The sequence below is a fragment of the Dromaius novaehollandiae genome, chromosome 16 (genome assembly GCF_036370855.1).
Source record: "Dromaius novaehollandiae isolate bDroNov1 chromosome 16, bDroNov1.hap1, whole genome shotgun sequence".
Taxonomy (NCBI): Eukaryota; Metazoa; Chordata; class Aves; order Casuariiformes; family Dromaiidae; genus Dromaius; species Dromaius novaehollandiae.
The window spans coordinates 16667975-16693858 of record NC_088113.1 but is presented as its reverse complement, the minus strand read 5'-3'; the positions used below and the strand labels follow the sequence as shown (position 1 = coordinate 16693858).

General features: G+C 38.8%; 1 protein-coding gene across 2 annotated transcripts in view; it reads right to left on the bottom strand.

Annotated features, from left to right (window-relative positions):
- PHACTR3 (phosphatase and actin regulator 3) overlaps nt 1-25532 on the bottom strand; it is a 114078-nt gene extending 88546 nt beyond the window's left edge. For both annotated transcript variants that reach the window (XM_064521584.1, XM_064521585.1), the window contains exon 1: nt 25394-25532. In XM_064521584.1, coding sequence (XP_064377654.1) covers nt 25394-25502 — 109 coding nt within the window. In that variant the 5' untranslated portion in view covers nt 25503-25532. The remainder of the gene's footprint in view (nt 1-25393) is intronic.
- Nucleotides 25533-25884: the final 352 nt, after the last annotated feature.

The window sequence follows — 25884 nt, the reverse complement described above, 5'->3', positions numbered from 1 at the left end:
AAAAATATAGAGCAATCATAAATTAGTAAAACATTTTGTGGAAAAAAGCAATTCTGCTAGACAATATTTTACAAAATAAAAATCTAGGCCTAAAATTGTATTTATCAACTATATTCTTTACAGAACCTTCTATGTGGAATATAATGCCAATGGTTGGATATGAGATATAGTTTGTAACTTTATTTGCTCTTAGCAATGCACAGCACAACTACCTGTTTGTGTGTCAAAAGAAAAGCCAGAATTGTGTACTGTAGGTGTATCTATTTTTCTTTGAATTACATATGTACAAAATACGGGCTAAACTGTGCCTGTAGGCACAGTCTTGAACAAAGATCATAAATTGCACGATCCCAGAAGACATGATATTGCAGCACAATTCCCTCTTTGCTTCATGATAGGCCAGCTACAAATTACTTTTTCAGAAGCAGTCTACAACATGTCTGCAATGTCTCAGATGCACTCGCTATCCAGGGCATTGCATGGTTACAGCTAAAACCTATTTCTCTTTCCACTTCTCCTTGTCTGTTCCTCAATTTCCCCTTCCAGAGGAGAAACATGCAGTAGGGCATAGATTGTGCATATGCCCCCTCGTATGCAGACTGAGGCAGATATACATTTTTGCTCCCTTAAACGGATGTATGTAGTTTTTCACAAACCTAGTGATTTTTGTGTGTAGGTTTAGCTGACTTTAATTTCTTTTGAGTGTGGATTTGAAACATGGAGATGCATTTGGATTATTAGATTTATATGAATCTGTTCCTCACCTTAAATTGATCTAGATGCATATCAAATGCAAACTTAAAAGGCTGTATGAATTTTCTATAGGTAAAAAGGTAAATGAGGTCTTATTGAAGTTACTACATATCTAGCCAAAGAGTGCTTTACTTTTAAGAAGACTAATTGTCATGAGTTCTGAACAGGACTTTGGCAATCCACCAGTGACAACAAGGCTGTATTGACAGTATAAAACTTCTAAAAATTCAGAATGGTTGCGTAGTCACATATGTCATTATGGTAGGTTAATATGTCGTGATGATAGACCATTCTGGTATAAACTCCAAGAAAGTAATATTCACTGCAGTAAGGCTAGAAAATGCTCCAAATGCAAGTAGCCTGGAATATGTAGTACCACTAGAGAGAACATGGAGATAATGCATATGGGAAATCCCAAAACAAAAAAAAAGTGAATCACTGAGCATTTACTTAAGTAATCAGACTGATACAGTACTGCACAGAAAGACTATGCAGTACAGAAAGTCCTCATTTACATGAACCTAAGGGCTTGTTTACATGGTGATGTTTAGAAAAATTAATCCAAATTATCTAACAGTATGTGCTTGAAGTGGCTTAATTAAACCACACTAAACTTTGCATGAATACTCTCTGTTAGAATTAAAGTAATCTTAATTCAATTTAGCTTCATTTACTTTGGTAAAGAATAAAGCTAAATTAAATTGAGCTCACTTTAATTCTGGACATGCGTGTCCATATAGATTTTAATACAGCTTAATTAATCCACTTTACATTCATAAATTAAACTGCACGAATTTTCATAGTCCCTGTTTATGTAAACATGCTCTAAACGCACTTATGTTATTTCAAGGCTGTTCTATTTTCTATTACACTCCATATGGACTAATTCAACAGTCACTAGGAGGAGCCAAGTATTAGTGGATTGTTCTTAACTGAGATTGCATTTTCCATCATTGTCAATACAGACAATTTTTTATGTATTCTCTGAATTAAAGCCCTTAATGTAGCCCTTTATGCCAAAAAGTCTACTGATGATGAAAAAAAGCTAGACATGATTGTTAAGAAAAAACAGTATTCCCTTAAATTCCAAGTCTAAAAATGGTATGCTTAAGTATGTTCTTTTGCAAAATAGCTTATAGCATAAGAATGGATTTTCTAGATAACAGATGCACTGAAACTACAATTCAAAACTATTCTTGGACAATGTCCCAGCACCAATCAATCTTAAGATTTTGAAACTGCTAAGACAGATCTTGAAATGGTATATAATTTGGTAATTAATTTGGTATCATGGTTTTGATGTCAAAGGAGAAACTTTGATTCATACCTGCTAAGGCTCTAACCCAATAATTATAACCAATGGTTTTTCCAGTTTCACTGCTCCCTAACTTGTTGGGTCCTTTCAGTAGTCTCAATTTTTAAAATGTTCTCTTGTTCATGGGGTGAGAAACTTCTATCTTTGGCTGCAACTCTGTTCAAATCACAGCTTGTTAGGCATGGTTCGCGTTAACTGTGATTTTAGTTGGCAGGGCACTAGATTAGCTGTTGACATCAAGCCAACATTTAATTTTGTTTTCTTGAGTCATCTGTTGCCAGTTCCCATGACAACTGATCTTCTAGCCTTCAGATTACTAGAGAGAACCATTAAAATGGCCAAGACTACATATAGGGGTTCTTTGAAGTAGATGGAAGTTCAGCTGTTTTCTTCAATGGGAACTAACAGACCTTTTCAGCCTTTACTTTAGCAACACGTGACTTCTGGTCATGAAAACACAGATGTTCTTGTATCAGAACAATAGAGTGAATGGTATTTTTTAACAAGAAATCTTTTCCCCACTTTTCTAATACATCCACTGAATGAAGGTCTTTACGTCTAAAATCATATGATGCAGAAGACAGGCAAAAATATTTTCAGATTCTCACTTGCATAGCAGTAATAATCCCAGCAGATGAATGGATTCTTTTGGTCTTCATTAGAGTCCCTCTACATTTCAATTTCTTGCTTCACTCAATATGACTTTGGTAAAGGAAATGTCCCAGGAAGACATAATTAGCGTACTAAGTCAACCCAGAGGTTGTAAGAGATGAGAAGAAAATAATAATCAGAATGCTATAGGAGTTTCTTGAAGCAAAAATATCCTCTGGCTAAAAATAGTAGTCAGTGTATATAAAATATGTACATCCCATATACCCACAGGTTATGAAAGCACAATAGAAAATTAAATAGCATACTGGATTACAGGCTGCCCTTAAAGGAGAATGCTAACATGCAGTGGTTATTTCTTAGGCCATCTCCTGTTGAGTTTCACAGGGCTCTGTGCGGGAGTGGTTTCCAAAGTCTGAATTCCACATTCCTCTTACGCACTGTGTACCAAACCTTCTGAAACACTAAGCAACCCCAAATCCCTTTGGAATAAATGGAAGCATAAATATAATAGAAAAATGTGCATAACTGATTAAAATACTGTTAGAGACTTCAGAAAAAAATCAGGCTGTCCCCTTACCTCTTCATTAGGTAAACATTTGCCTCTAGGATATGAGAAGAAAATACATAGACAACTTTGTCATTTGATGTGGGTATTCCCCACTGCCCGGAAGCTTGTACTAACAAGCACTAGCTGCAGGAGGACGTCCTATTATCCCAGACCTCCATAAGAACAGCAGCAGGCACTGCAATGCTTGCAAACTCAGATGTGGATGCAAGCCTCATAACTGTGTTGTAAGAATTAATGACCCTCTCTAAAGGTAATAGGCTAGCAGGTTTTATGCACCCCATTCAGTCTGTATTTCATTATACGTGTCTGGATGACTTTTCCAAGGTGGTACTGCAATAGCAAACCAAGAATATTCTCCTAAATGTGATGGTACGTAGGCCTGTCATCTCAGTTAAAATAGAGAATAAGATAGTTACTCTGGCAAGAAGCTACCTTGCTTCTCTTCTCCTCTTCTGCCCAGCATAAGCAGTTTAAACAGATTTTAAACATAATGGGGGTGTATGTGGGAGAAAGCGAAAGATAAGAAAAAATGCTTCAGTTCCTCAGCTTGAGGATTTACACCCTGGTTGCACTAAAGACAGCCACTTTCCTCTGGCTGAAAATCTATAGCCCATCAGAAATCACAGGTGGCCAAGGATGTTTGGTACCAGTCATACTGCACGTAACTAAATGGCTTCCCCTTACGTTCCCCCATTTGAGCATACGGCCACCCTTCGTACTAGACTGTTGTGACTGGTGAAAATTGGTGTACACTAATGACAAAATGAAGCCCTGTGGCAGGGATGTATGATTGCCATCTTCCAGCACTACAATGGAGATTAAACAACTGCATACATTAACTCTGGCAGTTTTTGCTGTAATGGTTCAGGCTGTGAATTCAGGCTCTGTGTGGTTGTTTTTGAATGCTGTTGGCTTATGAATGTCATTGATACAGACACTGGCATACATTCAAAATGTTGTGTTTCATCGTTTTGCTTTTATCTTTAAATATATTTGAGTAGGTTTTTCTCCTCTTTAAAACAGCTCACATAATAGGTAGAGCTAAAAATGATCTAATAGCTTCGATGCCTTAGAGCTACTGCTATGCATGAAATTCAAACTGTGACTATAAAAAGAAGTAAGGAGAGCTTTCTCGCTGATTGTCACTTTTGACTAGCTATTTCTGTATTTTTTGAGAAAGGTAGAACTTGTTTGTGTTTTCAGCCAGTATCAGTTAAATAAAATGCAATCTGAAAGTTATACAGGTCATCTAGGGAACTCCAGGCAAAACTCTGGGTTTTTTTGACTGGTTAAAAGGTCAGTAAGGTTAGGAAGGTTACTGGTTACTAATTAAGGTTATAGACTCAAATTTGTTTTTACAGCCCAATTTGTTAGATGCAATGATTAGGAGTAATGTATTTGTACCTTCTTACACTCTGTCTGTGTATTGCCTTTGACTGGATTGCAGTTTTCTTGACATAATCATCAAGTTGTACTTGCTAGATTATTTCTGCAAAGAGTGTTCAAAATGAAATTTCTGTGAGTTCAGCAGCCAAATACAAGTGGCATTGCTCAGTTCTCGTCAAATACCTCGTCAGTTCCCCCTGTGATTGAGTGCAGCTCTTAATTACGTTTATTTGTGTGTGTGCAAAACATATGCTTGGGTATTCAAACTTTGCTTTGCACAGATGTTACCTGATTTTGTTAAACAAGAGAGACTACTATAACCTGTAGGAGAAATTAGCCAAAATAAGGATAGGACCATTGAAGTGTGTCCCTAGTTTAAGATGACCATTTGGTACCTTGCCTCTGAGAATTTTAGTATTTTTTAAATTTGCAAGTGCTCTGAAATAAAACTTTGTAAAGTAAGGGAAAGATGAGGTGGAAACTTGCTTATGATTTGAATAAACATGGATTGTTATTGGGTTTTAGTACCTGCTTCACTGCAGCACAGGCTGACTCACTATGCTCTGATGTGAGTGTAAACTGAGAATCCAGACACTCCAGGAGATTAATTTTAGGTTGGCCCGTAACCATTAGGAGTTGGGACCAGACTGCTGAGGACGCACACTGCGGGCAGCTGCTCTGTCCACTGGAGCATGCTTTAATTATGTCATCGGGGCCTTGGGTCATACTTGTAAAGAGGCAGGCTATTTTGTATCCTTTCAACCTGTTCTAACAACTCAGGCTTTTAATCAGAGACTGATAAATCTATTATCAATAAAAGGAACAGGAGCATACTAAGAATTACTGCAAAGCAGCTTAATTGATAGCGCATTGAGTAATGAATGAGTAATTAATAAAATGAGAGCAGAATATAATGGATTTGTACTTTGTTTGTACACAAAAGACATCATCAGAACTCTTCAACCATTGTAAGTCCTGTCTCTTCTGCAGTGAGTCATTCTGCTCCCTGAAAAACAGACTAGCTGCATTATAAAACTGCCAAACCATACAATCAATAGAGCTAAAACTTTCTGGATTGTCCTGCCTATATAAGTTGTTTCTCTGAATTTAGGCGATTTTCTCAGGATTTAGTAACAGTATTTAGAATAACCCTTTTTTTCCATTGCATGGTGAAATAGGTTTTGAGATACCTCAAGGCTAATCTCATCAGAATTTTCCAAAAGTGAAGATATACAGAAAAAAAAAAATGTTTGGATTGGATCCCATTACTCTACCAAGCAAGCAGTCATGTCAGCTAGGGCCTCTTGAAGGGCACTAGCGGGATCACTGTGGAAAGGAACTGGCATGTCATAAGCGTGGAGAAACCAAGAGTGAGTCAAAATGGACACCTCTAGTGACAGCTCTTGAGTTTCTGCTTCATTCAGGCAATCTGGGTGCCACTCAGACTAAAATTTGGCCCTTTGTAAATAGGAATGAGAAGGCTTTGTCCTCTTCTGTTTCTGAGAAGATGATCACACCCTGGAGGTAGGCAGCTCCAGACTAGACACTCCCTGTCTTTCCCAGCACTGGATAATCAGCTTTTATCTGCCTTTACCTATCTTTACCTGTTCTGAATCAGTGAGTTTGCCACATTTAAAACCATTATGGCATGGTTAAATAAACAGATCTTCAAGAACAGGGACAAGGCTAGTAATCATTCAGTAGCATGACTTTTTAGCCTTAAAAAAAAATCAAATGACAAAGGAACCTTGAAGCAATAAGTAACAAAACTAAAGGAAGAAAAGCAGTTTAGCCAAGTTCTGGCCACTGTGCTATCAACTCTTTAGTAAGGATGTTTTTCCACAGATAAATTCCCAAGAAAGGCCACCGTAGTGGGTAAAAAGTGGAAGACTGGCAAGGAGATAGGAACCTGCTGACCGATCAATTATTCCAGCTGCCAAAACACTTGGTGTGCAGAACCCGTGAGGAACAGCAGGTTGTGACCCTTAGACTTGCGCCACATAGGCATCAGTCTGGACTCTTGTATTCCTACAGAATTACTGCTTCCCTTGTTATCTGTATACCTAAAGAATTATCGCTTCCCTTGTTATCTGTAGCGCATGCACAGTGTCCCCTATCATAAGCTATTAATTTGCCTTAAACCCTCGCCCCCGTGAACTTCGCCATGGGCCGCCGCTCTGCGGTGCCTGGAACAGCCCCATCGCTTCCCTGCAAGGTTCCTGGGGTTCCCCTTGCGGTTTGGGGATTTCAAGGTAATAACATCTAATAACCTTACTCCAGAGTGACGCCTTCTACCTCTGCCTATTCCAAGTATCAGTTACCACCCTTAACAGGCCACAAAGACACATAAAAGGATTTTTCAAAGTTCTGTTACAAAACCATGTTCCTAAAATATCTGGGTACAGCCAACATCAGAATTTCTAGCAAATATGACAACCCTTCATCTGTCTGAAGCCTAGACAAACGCACAAGAATCAGTCCTTGATAAAGTAACATTATTCACCCAGTCCGGTTAAGCAATCAGTCAATTACAAATACAGTCATTTTGTTGAAATATATATTTATGGTAATTGTGTGCTTAAATGTTCTGAAATTTAGTATAAAATATGGTGCAAAATGCAAGAGGCATGGCAACAACATATAAAAGAGTTCTTGTACATACAATGAAGAAAATTTGTAAAATCAGACACAAAAATGTACAAATTATTTCTATGCACAAGAATCCCATGAGTACATACACAAATCACTTAATTATGCCTGTTAGTTATTGTAATTGCTATTAACATGTGCAATTATTTGCTCCGCATCACAATTCTAGGTGAATGGTTAAACCAGCTAAAAAATTATGAACAACCAAAAAATTCTGCTTCTGTCTCCAGGCCATTTCATTAAACCTCTTATTGTTTAGTAAACAGAGCACACATGGTGAACTAACAAATTGCAAATTGTATTTTTTCTTGAAGTCACTGTAGTATTCTCAGAAGGATGGAAGTCCTATTGCTTACAGAACAAGAATTCCACATGCAGGAGCAGTGAAATTGTCCTTCCTGTCCTTCCCATCAGAGCTTAGTCACATCATCAGGACGGGATACTTTTGCCACTTCAAACCTTGTGTATTCTGTCAGGACTGTTTCAGATTTTTTTTATGCTGCTGTCTGTGATCTCAGTATTTGGGCACTTTCTGCATAAAATTAATAGCAATAAATTAGTTACGTGCAGACATAACTGCCTGGCCCTTTTCCTTTTGGGAAGGCAAACTTTGCCTTGGGTTGGCATTTCTATTACTTTTCTGTAGTCCTTTTCTGGAAGGGAGAATAAGAATATTATGGAAATAGAATGGGTGTTACAACTGTAAATGTAACTTCTGGTGGAAATACTTTGAAAAATAGGATGGTTATGCAATATTTCTTAAGGACTCTCAGACTAGATTTGCCCAAGCACTGCTACAAGATTGTTCAACAGTTAAATCCTCTTGATTTTAACAGCTTTGTTCTCACTTCTTATGACGCTCAAAATGCTTCATCCTGGGCTCTGCATTCTAAATTGTCTTAGAGGAACAGCTCTTACAGTGCTTCATAGGCAATCTTTTATGCAGAGACATTAGGGCCAAAATTGGTGCCCTAACTTGGCCTCTCCTAAGTTCACTGGGAGCCAGTTTGAGGACTTGACTGCAGGCTTGGTGGACTTACAGTGATGTGAGTGATAAGGAAGGGAAATGTGGGAAACGCAGATGACCCTTTGGGTTGTGTTTTGCATCTATGATATTCACAGGAAACACATGAAAATATAAATGTAAATATGTGACAGGTCACATCTCTTCTTGACCTCTCTTTTTTCTATCTCCCCTCAGCCAAGAAAGAACATCACAGTTGCTATTTTTTCAGCAACAATTGTAAAAAATGAAAGTTTAATCCAATCTGATGGCTACTCTTCCCATCCTAGAGCTTGGCAGTAGCTGCAATGGAGTAAAATCTAGCTACATATTCTTAAATACAGATTCAAGCAATGACAGCAACAAAAAACCCCAAATCCCTTTCTCCTCCATCAGGTCTTGGACCATGTGTAGACTGTAATTACCAGAGCTATTGCAGAGAGGAGACCATACAGAATGTAATTATGCTATTAGGACAGGGTAATCAGAATAACTTGTTCATATCACCTATTGGTAAAGTAGGCATAAACTTGCTAATTAGAGAAAAATACTCTATTGCTTATTAGACTTGATTATTAGAGAAAGTCCTACGCTATTATTTTCAATTATTAAAAAAGCCTTCTTAAGAGATACTGCTATTAAGCAGTGATTATATCAATTTTCAATGGATATGGTCTTTATGATGAAATAAGGCCTGAGAGAGGATGACAGTTTAGTGTCCATGCATTTAAATAATGCAAATAAAGTTTTGCAGTGAAGTATTGGCTTAGATGTGCAACTTGGATAACCTGCTGAAACTCTATTCAATAAAAAAAAGACTGAAAACAAGAATATAATTATTTGAATGCAAATTATTTGATATTATTCAAATATCACTCTACTGGAATCTGATGTTGGAGTAGCTTCAATTTGCTGATGTGCAGAGAAATGGATAAGGATAAACAAAAGCACTGTAATCTTGGGATCCCAGAGCTGATGCCACTTTATGAAAATGTTACTATATGTATCTTCGGGAAACAATTGCTGTAAATAACCCATCTCTCCTGAAAATAATCCTAAATAAGATTGTCACCTCAAATAGACATATATGGCAGTGGAATAGATGAAGCCTTCTTCACATCTCAGAAGGCAAAGTGAGTTGTGGGCAGAACAATCAGGAAATGAAGCAGCTACTTAAAACCACTCCAGACATTATTTTGGAGTAGCTGCTTTGAAGTCATGCCTTCTGAAAGCTATCCAAATGACAAGATGAGAACAGTGGCACTGGGTCAGTCAAAAAACTACAAAGAAATATCAGTGATATTCTGGAGGACGCAAAACATCAAAGTTACCAATGATGTTTGTTTTATGCACAGATATATGTTAGAAGGGAAATAAGAGAACAAAAAATTGATTTGAGAAGGTATAATTAAAAATTTCACAATCGTAATCATGATTTTAAAGGTTAGAACATGACCTGGATGTTTAATGAAGCAGTATGAATTAACTGTTTTAGTGTCCCCTCTGAATATGGGATTACAGATTTGTAGTCAAGGGACCATAAGGTGTGACTTGAAGGCTGCGAGCCAGGAAACACTGTACTGTCATAAGCAAAACGTACAGGACAAATGGCCCAGATTTTAGCATGCAGTATTTGTTACTGTTAGGGAAATCTTCCAGTAGCGGTTTTCAAACTCTTCTACACAACTTTCTTTAGCTGCAGGATCCAAGTCTGTTTGAAGTTTGGCTCTCTAGCCCTTGCCCTTGTTCTAGGCTTATCGGCGTCAGAGACGAGCTGGGAGGCTCCCTGCTCTCTGGCGCTGCCGGGGACGTGAGCCCACGGACCAGTTTGCTAACCTGCTCGTGACTCAGTACAAACATCTGGAGAGTTGATACAGGCCTCCTGGAACAGTCTTTGAGAGCTGTATAATGGAGAAGCAGAATTTATGTGGTAAAGCATATTCCAGAAAGTTGCCAACCATAGAAATGTGTAGGAAAAAAACCATTCATTTACTATAGCTTTTTAGACCTTGCATAGTAGCTGTTCTTTCAACAACTTATATATGCAATTACACATCTATTCACCATCATTGCAGGTGCAAGCTGAGCAACAGCATGTGTATAAATGTGTGTGTGGGTGTGCAAATGCTTCATTACAGTAATTTGTTAGTACACTGAGTGAATCTTTGTGTCCACTGAATGTTTAAATTAGGTGCATCCTTGCTAGCTCACTTGAATAAAGAACTGTTCTACCGCTTTGCCTCCTTAGCCCATCCCTCTTAGCAGACGTTGGAAATGAAAGCAGCTAGATAGCTTCATTCCCTGTCAAAGCAACAGCTTCTAGCCAAAACTTAATCCAACTTTCTTGTACTGTCCTCGGGTTTCTAACAATGGGAAGAGAAGTGAATCTTGAGGAATTAGTCGTGTTGAATGATATCTTAATCATACGCAGGATATGCTCTTACGCAGTATGGGAATAAGAGGTGTTACATCTCGTGTTGTCACTTCTGGGACAGAAAACTGGGACTGTTAGCTAGCTTTAAATCATTTCTGGCATTGACGAGATTCTGACCAGAGGCTCTCTTTTATGTTCAGAGGCGCACTACATTATTTCCTATTATATCACAATATGTTGCAAAGGAACAGCTAAGTTATCAAGACTAATCCTTTAAGTCTTTCTTTCTTTACAACGTCAGACAAAATAAGACTACCCCATATTTCTGTAATCTCTCCTGTATTATCGGAATATTATGATATGTAACAACAAAATCCCCAACCTGCATGCATTCCCATTGGCCCTGATATGCTTAAACTTGTCTCTTTCTGTCAGAAAAGATATTTCTAAGCCTGTATAATTTCATTTTAACAGACACTATCAGACTAAAAATCAGATCATTAACATACAGCAGGAAAAAAAGATTGTTTTTCTAAAAATCAGTATTTTTTAAAAACCATGATCTAATACCTGAGGTTTTCCTTTTTCTTCAAGTAACTACTTAAAATCAAAGTCAGTTTTGAAAATCTAGTGTACCTACTTTTGCATATTTTTCTACTTGCATATGTATATTTAGATTAATCTGCTCAAAAGTAGTTCTTGTTCTCAGTCAACTTTATATCAGCTACCGAGATCTAAAAAAGAATCCTGCAGTGCTCTGATGACAAATTGCAGGGGAATTTTTCAGTGGGGTTGGGAGGGGAATTGGAATTAAATGCTAATTAATTAAACCCACCAGAAGTAGGCTTCCATTTCTTTTAATAGAGTGAGAAATACATATATTTAGAAAGGTGTATTGTGTTCTTTCTGAGAGATCTGTCCCTTTGGGTAGAGTGAAAGCATCGTCTGATATGCACCCCTTCCAACATTTAGAGTGGGTTTGATTTCAGTGACATTTTGATTGTGTCTGAGCTGCTAAAAACACATTCAATAACATAATTCTTTTAAAACCACTTTATTAGAAGAGCCAAACAAATCGGGGTCTCAAAATGCATAAGCTTCTGGCAGGTCTGTTTTTTTAATGAAAGACCAAAAAATAGGTCTAAAATGCTCAATGGGAATGGGCAGCTCTAGTAGAGAAATATTAATATCCAGCATGGCAAGTGGCTTAAATTTTTTGCAAGTACAGGACAAAAGAGATTATATAAAACATTGTCTCCCAAATAAGATAGATGAGTAATGCCCCAGGTGATAGGGCAGATCTTTTCCAAGAGGTTGGTAGAAGAAACAGAGGCCTTTGGTGTGTTGGAATGAAGTCTAAACAAATCCTAGAAATAGTGTTATGAGAGCAAGAGTAAGACAAATATAAATGGAACAGCAAGTTACTGAAAACAGCTTCTTCTCTTTTTTGGTCCTAGGTTCTTCTTTCAGAGACAAGGGTTATTTATTTTGATCTCATGTTCCCACAATAGCTTCCGAGCCCACTGGCAAGTTTCAACAAAGGATAGTTCATGAAAAAGGACACTAGTGACCCTATTAAGTATTACCTGTAAGGAAAAGCTTCAGTGTGAGGTCAGCTTTGCTACCCACCAAAGCATCCACACAAGGAGAGACTACCAGTGCCCAAGGGGAGAGGTTTTTAGCCAGGCCAACATTTCATTAGACAAGAGATGATCCCATCGTAAGTCATAATTGAGATTTTTGACAGTATAAGGTCAAACTGAGGACTGAAAATGCTGAAACCACAGGAAAGCAGGCTTTGTTGGTTTCTCTGTTTTTGCAGTAGTAACACCCGTTCGGTTCCCAAAGGAACAATTCAGGAGAAAGTCATCTGGAGCAGGGAGCTGCTGCATTTGCTAAAGCTGAAGAAAAGTGCTGGCTAAGAGGAAGAACTCAGACTAGATGGGAGAAAAGTGAAAAGCATGTAGTAGAGAAAACAGACTGGAAAGTAAGTAAAAAGTTGCAACAAATTCTACCTTCTCACAAGAGAACAAAATTGTGGAGGAAAGCTCTAACTCGGTGAGGTAGGAGGAACCCCACTGGCCACACCAGCAGTGTTACGGATCAACCTGTGTCTTCAAAGAGAGTTTGTTGAACTAAAGGGAGATACAGGATACATTTCTATGAAGAGTTAAGGGCCCATCTTAATATAATTTCATTCATGTAGAATATTCTGGATTTTTGAAGGCCACTTTGTACTTTTGCTTGTTGAAATGATCTATTTTACTTGGCTTCCTTTCAGCTTATTCTTCTGGTTGAAATACAGCAGAAAACATACACCATAACACTAAGAGATATATTTGCTATCTATCTTGGCAGCTGTTGTTCATGTACCCTATGTTTGCCTTAAGAAAATATGCATCTGATCATGTCATCTGTTAAGTTAACCACTACTTTGAGGGTTCAAGTAAACTAGCCTCAGGCAATGGATGATATTTGCTGCTATTACAGATCTAGCAGAGTCACGGTTTTAGTGAAGATGTAACTTTCTGTTTCATACAATCCAATTCTGAATTAGTATCAGTAGTTTATAGTAAAAATAGTATGTTCTTCAGGACCTATGTTGTGTTCCTAAATGATAAGGGATTCCCAGGTGACACTTAGGTTCCTCACTTGCAGGAAGCAGTGTTACAGGTTGCTGAGTTCCCTAGAGTAAAATATTTCCTGTATGACATATGAAGCGATATGAGGAGTTTATCTGAGTTCTGATTTCCCCATTCATTTTCTTGAGTGTAAACAAGAAATGAATCATACTAAGCTCATGGTAAACAAGTGGAGAACTTGCGTGAGCAAAGAACTAAGCTCCATTTTCTCTTTTCTAGAGTTTTCTCTGCATAGCTAGTATTCTAATATTAGTACTAGTTGTCTGCTTCTAGGCATTTCGCGAAAAATTGTTACAAAATTGTTACAGCAAAATCAAATGACCAACTGTGATGGAAAAAAACATTTCAGCCAAAGCTAAGCTGAACTGCTCTGAGAATAGGATGCTGTTCTCCTTGAAATCTTTGCAATCCCCAAAAGCTGCTACCCACAGTCTGCATAGCTGGTATAATAGAAAAAAGGCTAATTCAGATTGTTTTTTCTTCCATCATTATAAATGTAGAGTTTACACAATTATAAAAGTTCCATCTGCAAAGCATAAACTTCAGAGAGACCCAGTTAAGCCAGGGTTATATACATTACCACGTATTGTCAGCAACCCAGAGAGGCTTAGGATTTAGTTAACAAGAGATAAACTAGCATATAGAGCAGAATTTGTCAAATAATCCTAATGACTGGGATTTCCAAGGGCTGCCACTGAAAGTCTGTGGAACTTTGCTCCCCTTTTCTGCAGTCATTCCTGAAATCCCCCCAATCTCTGAGCCACCGTTAGCAGTGACTCAGGCACACTACTGCGTGACTTTGTTCACTTTCTCTCTGCTGCTGAAACAAATTGAGATGATCAGACTTCAAGGTTCTCAATCGAGCTGTCCCACACTGCTATGCTCACTTACGTTTCAATGCCTAATTCAGGGGGTCCCTCAAGTGGATGTTCAGCAGTGGCCATAATGTGTGCTGGTTGAGAAGAAACCCTTCTCTTAACTCTTTCCTTTCTCCGTCTCCTCACCATGAAAGGTCAGTTCTCAGGTCCAAACGAAATAATGTTGTGACACTACATATCATGTTGGGGCCTTTCCAGGCTCCAGTCCTAAACCACCTGGCATCCACTTCTGTCCCTTGTCTCTCCCAACTCTGCACTTCATGCATAACTGAAAGCTTTTTAGCTCTGGAGGCTGATGTATTCTGGCTAACGCAGTTACTTCTTGCAAGCACTCTCATCACATCTCTTACGCCACAAGATTTGGAAATAAAGAAGAGTGTATAATTCCTCTGTAAAGTAGTAGCCAACCCTTTCTGTTGGGAAGGTTTGTTCAGTCTAAATATTCCCTACAGATTCATATCATTAATGATGAAAAACTAAAAACTACTTGCAGGAGCAAAGAAACTTTCTTCGAGACTGATTTCAACTAATGTTTTGTCTGAGTTCCACCAAGAGAGCAGGGCTGTTCAATATGGTGGGCAAACTTGCCCAAAGCATCAACACTTCCATGTGTTATGAGAACTCAGATTCACCCGATTGACCCTGAATATTTCATTTTGTGTTCATCCGTGTTCATGCAGTCACCCAAGACTGCCTTTGCTCTGTTTCCAGACTGCGTCAAGCTTCAAGGCTAGATTAGCATGCTCTCCCTAAATAGCATCTCCTACTGCCACTGTCAAGAACAGTGTACCAGACTAGAGGTACCACTGTTCTGACCCAGTAGAGCATTTCTCATGTTCTTGTAAGGCTAAAAGAACAAGTCTCAGTGCAGGCTGGTTGAGTAAGGGGTAAGATGCAGGCTTCTGTGAGCGGCTGAGTGAAATGTGACAGACATTCACGGTAAATCGGTATGGGCAAGGCATAGGGAAGACTGCATGGCCCAGGGGATCTAGCAACCCTCAGAAAGTGTTGGAGGCTTCACTGGTTTGATGTAATGCTGTAATCAATGTCCAGTTGCTGGTTAAGAACAGCTTGAGGATGTTAAAAATAATAATAATAATAAGGTGTTTAACACATGAAGTGTCTCTTCATTAAATGCAACAATGATGAAGTGCTTTGTGCATAAGGATAAGCCTTTCTTTAGATATAATCATAGGTCTGTATGCATGAACCATGTGTGATTAGGGGATATTACTGTACTCCAGAAAGCAAGACAAGACACTCTTTGATTAAGATCATCTTCCTGAAATATTAATGCAGACTCAAGCATGAAGCTATTGACCTGCTTGAAGTAGTTATGTGATGTGCTCCCTAGGGCACATATAAATTGTGTATATGTTAGACAATAAATCAGCTTGGATTTCAAAAAAAAGCATGGGACTTAATGGGCACAAAGAATCCGTTGCATTATTATATAAACTCTACCTACATTTCAAAACAATATGAAAGTTTCATATTTAGCCTTACTTACTCATTGATATTTGTAAGGCTGGCCTGCTCAGAGAAACCAAGGTCATTGATTCTAGGTATTTACAATACACAGCCACACACTTCATTTAAAAATTGCCATAATGTTATAAACAAACAAATGATGTAACCAATTAATTATAGCCGTAATTGGACAGTTTTAAAGCAGAGATCCAAATATAAAGATTGCAAAAGATTAATATAACTGTCACTTAACTAACCACTAAAATAAGCAGTTAACAGTTTCCAGAAAAACATGACTCCCAGCATTATGTACCTCATTACGTTTTCAAAGTGTGGTGCAAACATGAATTGACTCACTAATCCTAAAACATCTTCCTTCGTTCATAGCTGAAGTCTGAGGGAGTTTTTATGATTATTTGGAAGACAAATGAGTTTATCTTATTTGCATAGAGAATCACCTAACTGTGTGCACAGATTATGTGTGCAGATTAAGTCTGAGTTCTTGTACTTATTGTATGCAGTCAAATTTTGAGTTTATTCTTGTTTTAAAATAAGGCTTGCAATATTAAAGAGAAAAAAATAAGAAAAGGTTCCGTTCCTCCAAAGAAATAGCTGATGGACTAAAGCATTTCCATTCTGTTCAAGTTCCCATTCTGCCTAATTTAGGAAAGAGACACTTGTTTACTGATTTCAATCTTTTTTAATTCCATCCCTGTTGAAACTGATATATATATACCTGCTCAAAGCTTTGGCAGGCGGAGAGGGACAAATAGATATTTTCTGTTTTTAATTTTCTCTGTCAAGTTCCCAGCTATCTCTGCTTCATACCAAAAGGTCATTGGAAGGTAAATTAAAAAAAAAAGTAGTACCAATAAGTAATTAAAAATCCCTTTCCATCTTTCATCAAAAGGCCTATGACTTCCCTTTTTGTCTTACTAGGTGAAACAATATTGAGCATATAGACTGAATCTATCAAGACTTTTAACAGATAGAAATTCTAGCCTTAATCTTCAAGTGAAAAACCCACCTTGCCTGTGATCTTAAATAAACTCTCCGAGTGTAACGTTTTGCATCGAAGAGCAGAGTTTCAAAATGTTTTTTCTTAATTCATCAAATTTCCAAAATATCCTTGCCTAACCTGTTTTCTCTTAGTAACATCAAGCACTAGAAGCTACAGAGCAAGAAATTGCAACTACACTAAAAAAAACCCTCAAATCAAAGTTGTCTGACCAAATGAGTGAGAACTCATTTGCTTTTCTATACAAAATATTTTTTCTCCTCCCTTCCAATTTTTCCATGGGTTGACTAGTGGACTCTGGAACACCTAGATACATGAGTAACTTTCACGCCAACAGTAGTCCTGCGGGGTATGATTTCTGTGGTTAGTGCATACTACTGGGACTTGAGAAATGCAGAGTGAACTTTCAGTGGTGCCACTGGCTCCCTAAAGAAACCCAGACAAGACCATTATTAAATCTCAGTTCCCCATATGTAAACTATGAGAAACACTTCTTTCAATTCACTGTTTTCTGTTTTTGTTTTTTTTTCCAAATTAGATTGCAAACTACTTAAAGCAGGAACAGTTTCGCTTTATATGCTGCACAGTACCTGGCATAATCCTATATCTATTTCAGTTATGGCCCCTAGATATTACTCAGACTAGACATCTGTGTTTGGAGAATCTGAGCCTGAATCTTTTTTTGTAATCTGTGATAGTTTTTGTTATGACACATGAAAACATGTGAAGAGTTAAGGAGGGAAACAGAAACGCCCTTTGTAGAGAGTATAGAAGAGGCTTGTAATACTTTTCTGTGTGATCTATGGGATATCGCTACTGTGAAAAAGCACTTTTTCTCTCATAAAGCATGCTTTGAAGGTTGTATACTCAAGACCTATGACTTCTTTCAATGAGATGCAAATGCATTATCTAGATACCAAGAAAAAAATCAATCCTGCATTGTTTGCACAGTGTGCAATGCCATCCCTACTGCTTTTAATGCCAAAATATTGTAGCTGCAACCAAAACCTAACTGTGAAGAAAGAACTTGTGCATACATAACAAGGTTCCTTCTGGTGCAAGGGAGAGGACTCCCAGGAACAAGGGAAGATAATATTTAAAACATTCTAGACCTAAGAAATTAATTCTAACTCAACCAAGGAAACAAAGGATATTAGAAAAATCTCCAGAACTGCTAGATCAGATAACTAGCGAAAATGCTTTTCCTTGATACATGATAGACTATCTACTCAAATTCTGATACTCAAGTTTAGACCAAATCCTGTATGTGCCCCAAGGGTTTTGCTAGTAGAACTGAGAATAAGAGAACTAACAGACACCTGGAATAACAGAGTAGTCGTGCACTGGCTCTCTGCAATGTGGGAGAAGAGCACACATTTGCATTGTGTGACAGTCCCATTAGCATCCACATTTCGAGGTGAGATTCTGTCCAATCCTTCTGCTCAGAAAGAAATTATTGTGAAGCTAGGAGGAAAACAGGATCCTCAGTTATTACTCAAGGATGCAGAAGTTTCTATATATGGAAAAGAAGTTCATAAAACAACACTTCAGGTATTTCCCATATGCTGAACTGATTCATATAAATCCAGTCTATGTTATGATGCTATATAATCAGTATTTCCACTTCTTGAATAAAGAGGTTTAAATGGTTTAAAAAGCTTTCCACTACCTGCCAACTTGAGATTTAGGGGAAAAAAAAGAAATGTGAGACGCTTCTTTTTCCCATTAAAGTTCTATATTTCATTTACGGAACTCTAATATTTGGCTAACCACTAAGTCTCCTTAGTGGGAGACTGGGAACAGTCCAGTCTTGGGAAAGCCTAAAAAAAACCCCTTCAACATGAACAGTATACATATTAACTGATCTCACTTAACTACTGCAAAAGCAGTATTAAAATGTAACTTCCCCCAACCTCTGTCCTGAATCCCAAAAACCAAACTAGGTAGTTACAGTTCCAGTTAGTCAAATAACCAGGCAGCCAGTGAAGTTCCTCTGCAGGACAGGGACCTGGTGTCCAGTTAGATCAGATCAGCAAGGGACTGGGGATTTAATGAGAAAGAAAACAAGCTTCCACAAAGCACAGTGGCGCCTTTGTAAAACAGTAATTAGCATTGCGGTACTTGGTAATACTGTGATGATTTTTCTGGTACTACATCATGAAAGACTCTCACTGCACATTCCCACAAATAGAAAATATTTTGGGGAGCCTTATAAGACGGAAATCTGGATTTCAGAGTAGAAGGAAATGGGATATTAAATTGGAAAGTAAATTAATGTCCTGTATGTTTCTAGTCCCTCCTGAATGCTTCTGTCTCTGGGTATAGTCCCTGTGGTATCATCTGAGGAACTAAATATATGTGGAACAGTAAGTTTCTGCTGGTAGCCTTTTGGCTGGATTAGAACAGAAACATTCTGACTTTAAGCGAAGGAACTTAAATATGATAAAGCTCCATATACACAAAAAATAAGGTAAAGTCATAAACTGGAGCAAAAGCACTGCCTAGCTTATTTAATTTCAGTTATAAATTAATACTTTTGAGAAAGGATGTAGGAGACCTGACACACTATTTATTCCAGAAGAAATATGATGCAGGGTAAAGAAACTCTGTTAACAGAACTCACTGGCTAAAACAGGACAATGAAATCCAGACCAGAATCATTCTGGTGGGAGAAACACATTCAATAGGCGGCTTGGCTCAACTGTTAACATCAAAGTTGAAAACTAATGTAATGACTAAACACATCATGGCTAAGCCTGTAAGTCCCTGATCTAAGTTGCAGTAGTCTAAATGACCTCCAAAGGATGACAGCACCATCCAACTGTCAGGCAGGGCATCAACAGCATCTTTTCCTGTCCTGATACTCACTCTGCTATCATTTTGCTTGAGTCTTCTGCACATATTTTAAGTTAAGCGTATGGTTAAATGTTTTTCTGAATTATGGGCCTAGAATGATTCTGATTTGCAGCAAATTCACTGGAGCAGATTCAGAATGCTGGCACCAATCTATCTGCACTCCAGTTGTACCCCTGCTTCTGCTTGCCTTCCCTTATTTCCTCACAAGCATTTGCAGCCCAGACCTACTATACTTTGCTTTTAATATGCAATTAAGTTGAGTTTTCAAAACTCTCTAGCCAATAGCTTCTGACATCATTCAATTAACCAATGCGCTGTCCTGATAGCTAAAAAGGAGGAAAAGCATAGCTTTCCAACTGCTAACATGTTCCCTAACACTTTGCAAGAGACTCATCAAACTGAGGAAACTTGTTGAAAGAATGAATACGGCAGCAACTAATGTTAATTAAAACCTTTAGCAGTGTAAATCAACCCTGATAGGCTATGGGAAGCCAACGGTAGACATATGAAGGGAGTGATACAGTCCATCCAGGCTAGCTTACAGCTTTAAGCAAGAAAGAAAAAAAAAGTCAAGAGATATAGAGTATTTCTATACTTAATGCTTTATTGCATTATGATTTTCCTTAAGGCTTTATTACATGGCTGATGTCCTTATATTGCATACAAGACTGCTGGGTAACAGGTCATCTTTCAGTCCAAAGAGAGACAATATAAAAGGAAAAAAACCACATCAAGTCTCTTAGCATCCTGGAAATATACTTACAAGAATGTTTCTTGCTACAAAACTTTTGAATTACGATAACTAGAAACAGTGGTGAAGGAGCTTAAAGTTTTATGCAGTTGTTATCTCCCTCGACTTAATTTAGTTCTCAGGGCTGCTGATTACACGCGATATCAGTAGGAAAAAAAAAAAAGTGAATCAGTGTCTGGCAGCAACATAACTGTACATGTCTGGGACAACTATTTTGAAGTAGCTTTAACTTGCCAGATCTTCAAGCACACCACAGCATAGTGCAGTGGCTGAGAATCCTCCTTCTCTCCTTCATCATGTGCTTCATCTGTCTTCTCCAAACAGAATGCTAGAAATTATGTTAATACAGCTGTTAACGAGATCTAACACTACTGTTTGCACTGCAGCAGCTCCTTGCCTTGGTACAGATCCTACACTGGAGAAGGCAGATAGAGTGGACCATTGGCAAGGTCTACTGAAGAGCCCAGTAGTGCCAATCCTGAAAAAGTATTCTTTAATTGGATGGTGCCAGGGAGGAAAAGTAGCAGTATAAAGAGCAAAATGTGATAGCACCAATGTACACTTCTGCAAATTAAATGGATTGTCCCCAAACTGCTGGGGGAGTGGCATTTTCATGTTGTCATGGTTGTCTGCTTCTTCTCAGGTAGTACCTAGCTTTGACATGGAGTGCTCTTCTTCATTCCGTGGAGCCCTGTTTTTTCTGTGACTACAAACCAAATGACACTGTCAATCTTTTTTATGCCCTTTGACTGCTGGAAGAATATAATGAGACCATCATTTTGGTTTCCTGAAACTGTCCCTCAAATAGATGGTCATGTTGAAATCTGTTTTGAATTTCATATCCCTGGCCTTTTTAGACTCTCCTTTCTCTCTTGATCCTTCCCTGGAGAGATGGGGGATGGGAAAAGGAAGGGGGGAAAGAAAAAGAAAACTATGATCTCTGGGATTAATGAAATCCCTCTTTGCATTATGTTTTCTTATGTGATACTGTCTTTTAGAGTTTGAGTCAATTTCCCTCACCTTTTAATTTTTTAAATTAGAGTGTAACTAGTATTTTATCAGTTTTCATTTTTCATAACTGCCTCTCAAAATTCCCCTTGAAGTTATGGCAGGATGTAATATTTTCTAGAGTAGTTTTGCATAATTTAGACAGCTGACTTTTTCAGCTCAGAGGTAACGCCATATCTGCAATCAAGTTGTGGATATATAAAATCTGATACAATAGGAGTTCTGGACTTCTCCCAATTCTCTTAATTGGCAGCAGAAGGATGCTACTGGTTTTAAAAATCTTTCCTATGAGATTTCCAAATGAAAGTCGTGCTGATCATGGTTCATTTCCCATGAATCTGGCATTAAGTCATGGCACAATAACAGAAGTGAAATTAACCTTCTTAAAGACAGCACTGTCTAAAGATAGTCTACAGTTAAGTAAGATAAGTATTTTGAGGTGAGTTTCTCAAGTGCAAGGTGTATTACTTTGTAAGGCTTGCACACTTAATGAGACAATGTGCTTAAATTAAGACTGAAATATGAAGTCCAGTGTTTGTTGTTAATTCTCATAAAATACACCTTAAATAACAAGCTAAAATGTATTATTTATCTTAAAGGAGAAAATAACCAATTCAATTAAAACAAAGAAACATTCACTCCTTCTTAGCTTTCTTATACTGCTCCCAGTATTCCCTGCACTAAGAATAGGAGCTATATGCACCATTTAACTGCTGGAGGAAATGGTCTATTTGTCAGCAAAGCCTGCCACAGATAACTAAAGGCCATATTTCCTTCTCAGACCATGACTGTGATATATTAATTGATCACTGTGAGGAGCTGCTGTTTAATTAAAGCCGCATGTGAAGGATCTAAATCAGCAAATTTGTATCTCTGTTTTAGTACAAGTAACTATTAACTGCCTCTAGTCCAGTGTACTGAACACCTTGTTTATCTCATTTACTACAAGAACATTTAATAAGAAGCTAGTAGTATCTGTTAATTTTTTAAGTTTTTCACACATTTAATTATGAAATTCACTGTGGTCTGTCAAGATAACATCTGTTCTGGTAAATCAAGGTAATAAAATAGCTTTCCATTTCTACAGTGAATGCTTTGTGAAGAAAAATACACTAGATAAGAAGCTTTAACATGAAGCCTTGATTGTTCAAAGCTTGGAGTAATTTCAGCTTTCACTGGCATCAGTCAGGATTGTGAGCTTCCAGAACTGGAAAATCAACATATAAGGCTATTTGAACCAGCTAGTTAGTTAGTTATTGTGTGCTACTACTGTAAGAAGAGGGAGTCCTTTTTAGCTTTTTTTTTTTCTTTCCCCTAAAAGCCCTGTAGCTTTAGTCACATGTGGGAAACTCCCTTTGAGACTTGACCTCAAGTGATAGTCCATGAAAAGATTGCAAACGAAAGCTAACCAGATTACAATAGGAAGGTGAACTAGCACTTGCCATCTGCAGTCTGTTCATCCTGAGTTCCTTGAGTCTGATGTTTACATTGCTCAGTATCAGATAAAAGGGATTATGTGGTCCAGCAATAAAGGACTCTGAACTCCTGCGGCAAGTCTCGTAACCTTGCTGTGTACAGTCAACACAACTGTTAAGCTGGTGTTTCAGGACGGAAGGGAAAATTAAGCATCGCACCAGAGGATGTTCTTAGGTAAATACATGAAAAGCTATAGGCTGCCACTTCTACATCCTCAGCTGTTTGGTGCCATTGAATTTTCTTGGGTAAAGTTGGGTTAAAAAAATTACTGTTAACTGTATAGGTCAAGAAGAGGAATACAAATTGCATCTTCAAACGAACCCCATGTGAACAGCAGGAAAATCTTTAGAAAACAGGCTGGCTTCATCTATTACCACATTCCTTACTTTGATATACTTTCCTAGAGTAGACATGGACAGATGAATTGGTGCAGAATAATCCTTGACCACACCATGTGTTCAAGAAAATGTTACGACAAAATAAGATTGTGTCTCCGGCAGGAATATAGTGTCATTCAAATGCCACACAAAAGTAGGAACGTTTTTGTAGGGAGCCTTCAGTCATATCCTTACTTTGCTATTGGCTTATTTGTCTATCTAATTTAAATATATGATTTAAATGTAAATAAAAATGCATATTTAGTTTTTAAACAAACAAGGAATCCTACCTTGTCAAATAGAAAATTTATTTCTATCCTCCCCTACAGGGCTTATCTGCAAGCAGGGTTGGGATGTAAACACACACTTTGTACCATTTAGTGCACCTAAGAGTTTCTTTTGACTTAGAGTCCATAGATGATTGCATTGATACTATAATGATAACAAAGTTATCTTATAGAACAATAAAGATAAAAATGCAATTATATGGTTTGGCATATATATTTCTTACAGTCGTATAAATTATTTTTCTTTTTTGAACAGCTGATTGCATGAATGTATGTGCTTATAGACTGAGTGATTACTTACAATACTGCGTGGTATTACTGTGGTAAAATATTATTCAAATAATATCCGTTCATTTCAGTTTCAATTTTAGACATATAGGTGCCCAATACTGTTTGAGAAATTACTTTAAAATAAATGGAAAACCTGAAAAGCTTACCAAACTTGCTAACTATACTCACTAACCATTTGTACCTACCTAATGCAATCCTGCACAGAAACCATATCTACTTATCACCTTTTGTTTCTCTCCACATACTGTTTGTATATCATGATACCATAAAAGACCTCTTTTCTTGGGCATTAGTATAGCTTCTGCCATGCAATGGGACACTGTCTTATCTGATGAAGTCTGTATTAGGGGGGAGAACACTACTTTGTACCCATAGTTCTTTCTCCTTACAAAAAACATAACATTTTAAAATATTTTGTCTATATGTCAGACATGTTGTGTACATTCTTTGTTGCATATTTCAAAAACATCAAAATTATTGACTAGCAGAAAATAACATGGAGGAGTTAAAGCTGAGATTTCATATGCCTTTCCTTTCATTAGTCACTTCTGCTTCCAGAAATCAAATGGCAGAAACATACATTCCTCTTTCAGTCAAGATTGCCCCTTTGGGAGTGAGTCGAGCAGTTCATGTTAGAAGAGTCCTTTGTTCCCTTTACTTAAGGCATCAGAACAGTTGGGCATCAGAGATAAATCATCTATTGTTTCTGTTAATTTAATTTGTATTTCACTGCAGAGCAAGGTGCTCAGAATTGCTTGGTAAGACAAATAAATAACAAAACTTAAAATAGCCACAAATATTAATATCTTCATTGGTTCAGAAGGATGCACTGTAGCAGGTGTTTCAAAGGACACTGGAATATTTTATTTACTCACTAATCTGAAAAAAGCAGGAACTAATGTCCAACCCAAAACTGCATTTGGGGACTGTCTGTTCCAGGTTGACAGCGCCTGACCGAAAACCCAACCCCCTTTCCAGGTGCACAGTTCAATGTACTGGGCAGCGACGATCAACATCCCATTCATTGTCTTATGCTATGTTTGTCCCTACTGTTTTGTTCTCATAAAGAAACCTTCCTATTCTTGCCTGATATCTAGGTTTATATAAACTGGCTCTTAGCCTTTGCTTCCAGCTTGTTGTTGGACCTTTCCTTGCAGCCACATCACATTAAAGTGATGTGGCTGCATCACATTAAGTGATACAGTTTTTCAAGTTGTTTCTTTTTTTTTCTAAAGGGGTCATCACTGCTTAGACCGTGACAGTCTGAAATTACTGAGTCACCATCTACAGATATTTAGAATTATTCCTCAAAGTGAAGTTAAGCTGGAAACATCATTAGCCAGTTTTAAAGGGGAAAAAAACCCAACCCTAATCACAGTATTCTATTTATATTCCAGCAATTCAGCCCTATCCCCGCAGCACCACCCTCTGTGACTGCACTTCATAAGAAGATTACACTTCTCCCCGTGAAGTGAAAATTACCTTCTTGTGGGGAGAAAGCGTTTAATTACGGCCCTGCTTCCTCCTGTCGCCATGGTGATCCCAGGCAAACAGCCTGCTCCTTTCTGCTTTATTAGCGCCCATGTCCCCCCGCCCGCCCAAGTCCTCCCGGCGCGGGGCGAGCGGCGGCCGCCGCGCCCGGCGCTGCCCGGCCGCGGAGACGCCCGCCGGGCCCTTACCCGGGTGCTGCGGGGCGGCGGTGCCCGCCGGCTCGGTGAGGATGCTGGGGTCACTCTGCGACCTGCCGCGCGGGAGGAAACACCCGGTGCCTTCTTCGGACGCGGCCATGAGGTGGAGGGCGGGCGGCTCAGAGGCGGGGGGAGGAGCGGGCGGCGCGCATGGGGCCGGCGGCGGCCGGGCAGCGGCGGCAGCGGCGGCGGCGGCGGGGCGTCAGCCGGGCAAGCCCAGCCGCGGCAGCATCTTCGCCGGCGCCGGGGGCAGGCTGCGGCGCGGCGCTCAGGGGGCAGCCGCCGGCGCCGCGGCGGGGCGGGCCATGCCGCCGGGGCGGTGGGGAAGAGCCGGGGCGCGGGCCCGCCGCCGCCGCCGCCGCCGTCCCCTGCCTCCCGCCGAGCGCTGCCCGCGGCGTCGCCTCAAGCCGCCGCGCCGCCGGCAGCATCTGTCGGAAAACATGGGGATTCTCCCATCGTGCCCCGCGCGCGGCCGCGTGACG